Genomic DNA, 8875 nt, shown 5'->3' with positions numbered 1-8875 from the left:
TAATAATTAATTGGGTTTGTTTTTTCTAATGTTACTTTAGATAACTTTATCTAATGTTCATCAAAACGACGTCGTTTTGGAACGGATATCATGGTATTTTTGTAATTTTAATTTATTTCAGGGTTATAATAGTCTTTATCACTCTAATTTTTTAATTTTTCAACTCCAAAACGACGTCGTTTCGATGAACATTAGATAAAGTTATCTAAAGTAACATCGGAAACTTTTTTCCCTAATTAAAAGATTAAGGAAACAATTCAAATCACATTCCAAATGTAATCCTTCTCCCATATAAACCAATTCTTAGTGCATCAAAAATATTTTTTTGAAAACCACTGATATTTCCAGTGATAGTACTACAAGAACTCTTAGAATTGGAATTTTTTTTTTCTGTCTTCTTGTTATACTTCCCATTCTTTTTAGTACAGCCCATGCTCTTCTAACCTCAACCAACACACATCAAACTCCACAACACAAGTTTAATATATCACATGGAAACAGCTTTTCAATCATCAACATATTCACACCATTAACATATCCTCAAGAACTTGCTCTCTAAATGGCAGCTTTCATCTCCAACTCCAAACCTCAACCAAGAAAAAAACTCACTATTCTCCTCTACATATCCTTCCTCTTCCTACTCTTTCTATTCCTTAAAGCCTATCTCCATCTTCAACCATGCAAGAATGCTCAGTGACATCAGAGTCGATGGCAATTGAACCTTTTTTTTTCTGTCTTCTTGTTATACTTCCCATTCTTTTTAGCACAGCCCATGCTCTTCTAACCTCAACCAACACACATCAAATTCCACAACACAAGTTCAATATATCACATGGAAACAGCTTTTCAATCATCAACATATTCACACCATAAACATATCCTCAATTAAGAACTTGCTCTCTAAATGGCAGCTTTCATCTCCAACTCCAAACCTCAACCAAGAAAAAAACTCACTATTCTCCTCAACATATCCTTCCTCTTCCTACTCTTTTCATGCCTCTACAATTCCTTAAAGCCTATCTCATATACCTATGTTTTTTTGTTAATAAGAATAGCCATGGCTATTGGTGTTCTTAAATTCTAGATATACACTTTCAAAGGGAAAAAGGTCACATTCTCATCAATGTAACTCATGGAAATGACTTATGTAACTCACGGAAATCACTTACAGATCTGATATCAGATTAGTTAAGATAAAACTAATGCGCTGATTCACCTAACATATGTAAATTCAACTTTGATTCAACACAAATACAGAAATGCATGTCCATAACTACTGCTATATATCTACGAACAACAAAACACTACAGCCAATAGTAACACTCATTCATCAGTTCATTTCATTTCTTCTTCTGTTGGGTAAGTCTAGCCATAAGTGCCTCGGGACAATGTGCTGGATCCACAAAGTAGGATCTTCCATGAGCTTTAAATGTCACCAAAGGCCGCCCATTGGTTTATGGTGATTGAATATGAGAAAACTTGATAGTCTTTCCCGGCTGTCACTGGAGTTTGTGAAACGAGCCAATTATATAGAGCATTAAAAAAAGCAGGAAATAATACCACCAATGATGCCAGTGCACCGTCCACGATGATATCCATATCATAGGATCTCAGGATATAACCTACTGAGATTAAGAAAGTCGAGTGACCCAGAAGTTTTCCGTTCCGAATAAATCGTGAGTACGGACTCTAATAAACCAGGACAGTTTTCTCGTCACCTTCGGATTTTCCTCCACTCCGAGATCCATTAATAATCTTTTTATCTACCTCCGTAGTTTGGCCTTCAGATGCCCATCTTCTTCCACGAAGAGCATGTTGGGAGCTTAAGCATGTTGATGCAGCGTTAGGTTGCCGCCAACGAGTCAACACCGTAAAACAGTGATAAGCTTAAGCAAGAAAAGAAGGTATACAAGTTCAGAAAAAAGATTTCAAAGTTTAAAACTTTTCTGGGTAAAAAAATACACAATCTAAAAAACAAAAAAAAAGACGAGAGACCTAAGGTCTGTGAGGACCAACGAGTGATACGCTAAAGCATAGAAATACACTCAGAAAAAGAATGCAAACATCCTTCAAAGTTCAACCCAAAAATACACAACCAGATCAAATATCAATACATATATCAAAACTATAACTAGAAGTCTAGAACAGACACTATTTGGTACCCATATCCTCCTCCACAGTCTTGGTCATTTTAAAATCATCGACAACCTTATCAAAAGTGTTCCTAACATGCTGGCACATAATCATCAGATCCTGACATCCATCTTTTAACACTTCTCGTGCTGGATCCCCTACAGAAGTACAGTGACAACGCATTGTACAGAAAATTACTCATGCAATATCATAGTATATTGCAAACAAACAATAAATTTAGTGCAAACATCTGATTTAGAAAGGTGTTTATGGATACCCCAGAGTTAGCCTAATTTTTTTTTTCTAAATAAAATATTTCTTCCCTGAATTATTGATGCACTACCTGCACCCTATAATGTCCATAAAAACATCATCTCAAGTTAAACAGAGAATAGCATTGAGAAAATTTTTTAGTATCATGAGATCTAGTGATATGTGTAACTTGCTTCAACAATTTTAGTTTCATGAGATCCAGAATGTCATCTTCCAAAACTAGCAAATAAAAGGTCTAGCAGGATACGTTATAATGCAAAACAGAATATGAAATTGATGGTATAAGTACATGCACTTGTGGTTGCATTAGTACAACATATGTATTTGTTCACTTGTTTGTGGCAGAAATTTGCAAACTATATTCACCATAATAAATGCTAGAGTTGAAAGACACTTCAAATGTTACCTGTTGTTTGGACTCTGATATTAACACGATTATCTGAAGGATGAGGAATGCTGTACCCACAAAATGTCACTCTTGGACTGCAAAATAACATTAATAACCTCATCTCAACAGGAAGTATTGAACTGAACGCATGATGAGGAAGAAAAGAGGCACAGGGAGAAATATGAAACAACCAATTAAAACTGACACTTAGGGGTGAAGTCAAAAAAAAAAAAAAGTCAATCACTCCAAAATTCCAAATTTCTTCATTTCCACTGTTAAATTGATACCAAACAAGGGTTAGGCTCAATCCTTGGACTTCTTTCTTTCCTTTTCACTTCAAAAATGCACACCAAACAAAGGCTCAAACTCAAGTAAACAAGCATGCAAATGGATTAATCAATTATCTGCCAAATAAAACTATAGGTTGAAATCAATATAAACAGGGATTTACGCCATGATCTCACTTTCTATTCCTTCTCCAACAGATGTAAAGGAGAGGATGGGGATCTGTCAACCTATTTGTTGTTTCATGAAAAGGATTAAGTTCACTTTATGTTTCTTTTATAGATACTAATATTGTTTCTACATTGAAGTAACTTTTGATTGTTCATCATAATGATACCCTAAATTTATGTTTCTATGATACGATAAGAAATAAAAAAAGAAACACAAGATTGATATTGCAGCATGCACTTTGTACTTTGGATTTGAACGAATTACAAAATTGTAAGAAAATACAGAGATAGTCACATAAGAATTTTCAGAATTACTAACTCTTGATTTAAGGTGAATCTGACAGAATTTGCAAATGTGTGATCCTCATCAACCAGAGAAAAAGTAGATTTACTCTGATCAGAGTACGAACCGTGCTCCATCACTGACAATCAATCTGAAACACGTTTTAATGACAACGTTCATAAATAACAGTTCATAGTAACCATTACGAAAATGTAAATAACTGTGTGTGGAATTCGAGAAAACCCTTACCTAGAGCCGTCAAAACGGGCCAGCCCGGCCCGTTAGGCCCTAACCCGCACGGGCCAGGGCCAAAAAGCCCACATATTAAACAGCCCGCACGGGCCAAAAAATTATATAACCCCACGGGTTAGGGCCAGCCCGCGGGCCAAAAATCAATTTTTGATAATCCCACGAGTTTGTGCTTCCCCGTTCGTGCATTTGGTCAATATTCTCTCACTTTATGCTTTCTTTATTACCATTTGATAATCCCAAAATTTTCAATCCAAGAAACCCATCTTTCATTCGCAAAAGAAAATTATACCAAATTTTAAATCCAAGATACAATTTAGAGCAAAGCAAATTTAAGACCCCCCCCAAAAAAAAATCTATTCTAAAAGATGACGACGCAGTAACCGTAAGCACAAAAGAGAATATACCAAATTAGAAAAGAGTCTGTCTTTGGAACAATACGGTCATTTTTTAGAACAATCATATATTACTGACAAATGACAATTCTCAGCTACCATCATAATCATGACAGACTGCCATAGTTGTATCCAAGTTTCACTCAAAATCTTAAATGCATTATTTATACAAAATATCACCGACCAAAGTAGATAGTTATGTTTGCATTTACTCACATGTAGCTGAGATAAAAAGTGAGAAAAGCTAGCTCACTAAGCTAATCATTACTTGATTCATCAACAACTCAATAAGCTAAGCTTACGGGCATTAGTTCAGCCACACCTCGCTGTCACTTAAATCCACAAGGAATGTGAGCAACAACCTTCATTAGCTTTACGTAACATAAACAGCTAGAAGCAAAGATCAAGCAAATGAGAAAAGAAAGAGTTAATAATACAAAGCATTTACCGACAAAACTTTCTAAAATAAACACATAGATCATGCATATGGTAATCATGCAAAATATGTTAAATATTCAGCAATCAGCACTAAGACGCAACCAAGCTAGAAGATAAACAATCAGTAAACATTCCCTTAAATTTAAGACGCAGCCAAATAAACAATTCACTATATGAAGAATAGAATTTCTAACCATGGAAAAAGAAGAAGATAAAGCTCAATCTCAATTCGATTTCAATAGAATATAACTTGTCCTACATTTTTCAACCACAAGGAATTATTCAATCTTTGATGACTTGCTAGCAGCTATGATCATGAGAGAGGAAAAGGGACAAGTACGTGATGACAAGTTTCTAAGAGATGCAGCATTCAATCTTTTTGTAGCAGGAAGAGATACCATAAATTCAGCACTCACTTGGTTCTTCTGGCTTGTTGCTACACACCCGTTAGTGGAAGCCAAGATTCTTGAAGAGATCAAAGAAAATTTAGGGGACAAAGGAGAGAATAAGCAAGGGGTTTTAGGTGTGGAGGAGGTGAAAAAACTAGTTTATCTCCATGGTGATATATGTGAAGCTTTGAGGCTTTTTCGGATAGATCACATATATCAATTGTACTCATTGACATCTTTTTTCTTTTTAAATAATAACAAATTAGCCCTTTTCATTGATAAAATTTAAGCATTTCCATCTCTCAAAGACACGTTTCAAAAGGGACCCAAGCCTTTCATGCTCATGCATAAATAAACCCACTCCCCTTCATCCTCTTCTCCCCATACACAAAACCTTGTTATCCATTTCTCCTTCAAACAAAGCACACGGTCACTCAACCTAAGACAGAAGAGCATCGTATATTTTCCTACCTTTGTTATATATATACATACAAAATCTCTTAAACTCTTCTTTATATCCATATATTACAGTTTCAGTGTTGTACCAAGCCATGTGTAATCCCAAGCCGTCTTCAGCATCCCCATTTCTGTGTCCCACAAAAACTTACCCCAAAGTTTTGGATCCTACCCCTGATGAACAAGTTCAAGATGAACTACACAGATGGCCTACTCTTAATAAGGTAATGAAGCAGAACCTAATTAATAAAAGAAATCAACAAATACCGTATCAATTTAAAACAAAAAAGATGGGGCTTAGTGGGGCTAGGGTAAAAAACAACCCTATTAAAAAAATGGGGCTGAAAACTGGGGTTGAGGGGCTGACCCGCGGGCTCTAGCCCGTTTTGACAGGTTATCTTTATTCTTTGGAGGTTTTCTTATCCTCATACTAATTGTACTATATACCTTTGGTCTTTTCTTTCTAACATAATTATCTTTGTCAAGAAAATTGAAATTGATGAAAGCAACCCCTAACTTGTTTCATTCATTTTCCAAGGTTAAATGAAAAGCTTATATAATTTATTACTTTAGTCAAAGGTAATATACCCCAGCAGAGCATTTCTTTCCTCCCTTAGCAGGCCAAATGTAGAAAAACAAATTTACCGGAAGAAAAAAAGAAATTTCAGGATCATGATACAAAAGAAATAAGCTAACTTCAGATACTACGCTAACAGTTTCTTTAATTCAGAAAAGACTAGTAACACTTTCATCAGCAAGAAGCATCAAATAATAACTTGACTTTATGAAGTTAAATTCCTCACACCCACATTGTCCAAGAACACCCATATTCTTCTCAGTACCCAAAAGAATCGAACTTTGAAATTTAATTAATGGTAAAACCCCATATTGCCCAATACCCGATTCTTGTTATATATCATAGAAACGAAGGATCCACAAAGTGATCCTTCCAAGTTTAAAACTTTTTTGGGAAACAAAATGAGGGATCTCTAAGGTAATTTTGAAAACCCACAGGAAACAGGAAGAGAAAGAATAAGAAGAGTAAGAGAACCTGAAGGAGCGTTCTTTGAAAAGTGGTGACTGCTCTGTGACCGCAGCAAGTGAAGGAAAGCCGCTCTTGCCACGCAGAAAGTTACGGAATATTGACCATTTTCACACGCTCTCGCAACGCGAACAATAAAATTTCTCAAACTGTTACGCAGCATAATTCGCTACACAGTATAGTGAATTATGCATGCAAATAATTCGCTACACAGTGTAGCAAAATATGCCACGTCAGAACCAAAAAGTGTCATGTGTCAAAATTGTTGAAATTCGCTATGTAGCGAATTACAACAATTCTGACACATGGCACTTTTTATCTTGTGTATTCTGACGTGGCATATTTCGCTACACTGTGTAGCGAATTACTTGCATGCATAATTCGCTACACTGTGTAGCAAATTATGCCGCGTGGCAGTTTTGGAAATTTTACTGTTCACGTGGTATTCTAGTAATTTTTTTGTCAAAGCGTGGCATTTTGGTTACTGTCCCGAAAGTTACGCTGTCATTGGTAGGATTTGACAGACAAGAGCAAAGTTGAGAAGATGAAACAGAGGAACAGTGACCAAAGTGCCACGTTTGGACAAAAAATTTACCAGATTGTCACGCCAACAGTAAATTTTGTCAAAATGTCACGCGGCATAATTCGCTACGCAGTGTAGCGAATTTCGCTACACTGTGTAGCGAATTATGCCGCGTGACATTTTGGCAAAATTTACTGTTGGCGTGACAATCTGGTAAATTTTTTGTCCAAACGTGGCAAAATGGTCACTCTCCCTGAAACAGAAGGAAGAGATGACAATTAGTAATTTATTCTGATGAGTAGTTTGTTGTAACCCTAAATTTGTTACGTACTGTTAATCGACGTAAATCAACGGTTAAGATGTGGTAGTAATATTGGTAGTAATATTATTTGGTTGTCACAATATCCTATCCCATTTATATAAGGCCCGTTTGTGTATTTTTTTAAAGAAAAAATGTTTATTTATTTATTTATTTATTTTAGAGAAAAGTTTGTTAAACTCCCTTGTGGTTTATGCCGTTATGCCAGAATCACTTAACTCCCTATGATTTTTTATTTTTCATCTAAGTTCATAATTAAATCCGTTAACAATTAATCTGATGTGTTCATTTTGCCCCATTTAAAAATTAATAACAACTGTGGAGTTGATTATCTTGATCCTGTTAGTTTGGAAGATTTAAAGAATACTACACAATAATGAAGTTTGTTCATAGTTTTGCTTTTGTAAATAAATAGAAGAGTAAATACTCTTTTCGGTTCTCAGCAAATTTTACTATACTCTTTTTAGTCTCTAGCAAATAAAAAGGCTATTCGTAGCCCCTGAGAAATTTAAAGTGGACCCATTTTAGTCCTTTTGAGGGACTAATATGGGTCTTTTTAAATTTGTGAGGGACCACGATTTTAACTAAACGGGTTCATTTTGAATTTTTTAGAATCCACGAATAGCTTTTTTATTTGTTAAGGACTAAAGCGAATATCGTAAAATTTGCTGGGTAAAGATTCCGACGAACAAAGAAAAAAAGGGAATTTTTTATTGCATCAGAAATAATTTTTTTTTAATATAGTACGGAGGAAATATCTTCTTAATAGCTCGGATATTTTTATTCGTGATATTGATACGATTTGATATTGATAGCATGAAAACATAATTTATTATACCATTGAATTTACCAACGAAAGATGTATCATCTCTACGGGATTGAGTACCAAAAAGAGTATTTACTTTTTTTTGACACTGCCGTGTGATAAGTTAATAGTAATTTTGTTCTTAGCTGCTTTTTTATTTTTTCAGATTTGCTTTTCATTTTTCCTCCCATAGATGTTTGGAGAGAAACTTGATGGAGCAACTTCATGTTAATACAGGTTAATTGATATTCAGTTTCCTTTCTTCATTACGGTGGGATATCAAAGAAAAATATAATTTAAAAACCTAACCGGTGCAGAAGTGGGTTGTTGAATTGAAGTTGAATTCTTTGGAATTTGATATGTTTACCATGGAAACATTAAAGCTTTGGTTATTTAATTAAGAGGAGGAAATATCTGAAAATTTATTCCAGACTCTGCATTTTATTTTTTTGCTGTCTAGCTAGACTCGACAGAAAATAATAATAATAAACAAACCTTCTATAGTATTATTTCCTTCTATAATCACTTATCTTCTGTTTTTTTTTAATCACGTATTTTATTTATGATTTCTTTTTTGTTATTCATAGGATGAAATAGACATTGTCTAGACTCTAGAGAAAAAAAAAAGTTAAAAAAATTCCAAACCTTCTATAGTACTTCCCTCTATAATCACTTATCTTCTGTTTTTTTTTTTAATCACTTATTTTATTTATGATTTCTTTTTTGT

At 34.5% G+C, this 8875-nt stretch overlaps 1 protein-coding gene across 3 annotated transcripts; it reads right to left on the bottom strand.

The window, feature by feature from the left end:
• Positions 1-1220: 1220 nt before the first annotated feature.
• Positions 1221-6547, bottom strand: LOC133300334 (uncharacterized). Of its 3 annotated transcripts, XM_061499871.1 has the most exons (5): positions 5031-5525; positions 3569-3683; positions 2813-2889; positions 2151-2291; positions 1221-1886 (listed from the first exon to the last, which is right to left on the bottom strand). In XM_061499871.1, exons 2-4 carry the CDS (start codon positions 3667-3669, stop codon positions 2152-2154), a joined length of 318 nt encoding a protein of 105 aa, XP_061355855.1. In that variant the 5' UTR covers positions 3670-3683; positions 5031-5525; the 3' UTR covers positions 1221-1886; position 2151. The 3 variants fall into 3 exon arrangements, with proteins under 3 accessions (XP_061355855.1, XP_061355848.1, XP_061355842.1); XM_061499864.1 differs by lacking the exons at positions 1221-1886; positions 5031-5525 and adding an exon at positions 4393-4441 and having other exon boundaries at positions 1910-2291; XM_061499858.1 differs by lacking the exons at positions 1221-1886; positions 5031-5525 and adding an exon at positions 6511-6547 and having other exon boundaries at positions 1911-2291.
• Between the last annotated feature and the right edge of the window lie 2328 nt (positions 6548-8875).

The sequence above is a fragment of the Gastrolobium bilobum genome, unplaced genomic scaffold, assembly GCF_033153095.1.
Source record: "Gastrolobium bilobum isolate Gb01-03AN ecotype WA unplaced genomic scaffold, APGP_CSIRO_Gbil_v1 utg10548, whole genome shotgun sequence".
Taxonomy (NCBI): Eukaryota; Viridiplantae; Streptophyta; class Magnoliopsida; order Fabales; family Fabaceae; genus Gastrolobium; species Gastrolobium bilobum.
The sequence above is the reverse complement of the archived record's forward strand: the minus strand, read 5'-3'. Positions and strand labels throughout refer to the sequence as shown.

Bases quoted from the DNA above. Each gene is read 5' to 3' on its own strand.
- LOC133300334 (XM_061499858.1), bottom strand. From the start codon at position 3,669: ATGGAGCACGGTTCGTACTCTGATCAGAGTAAATCTACTTTTTCTCTG. The intron at 2,890-3,568 runs GTTAGTAATTCT...GTTATTTTGCAG, and splicing joins AGATTCACCTTAAATCAAGA to TCCAAGAGTGACATTTTGTG. The intron at 2,292-2,812 runs GTAACATTTGAA...GTACTTCTGTAG, and splicing joins TATCAGAGTCCAAACAACAG to GGGATCCAGCACGAGAAGTG.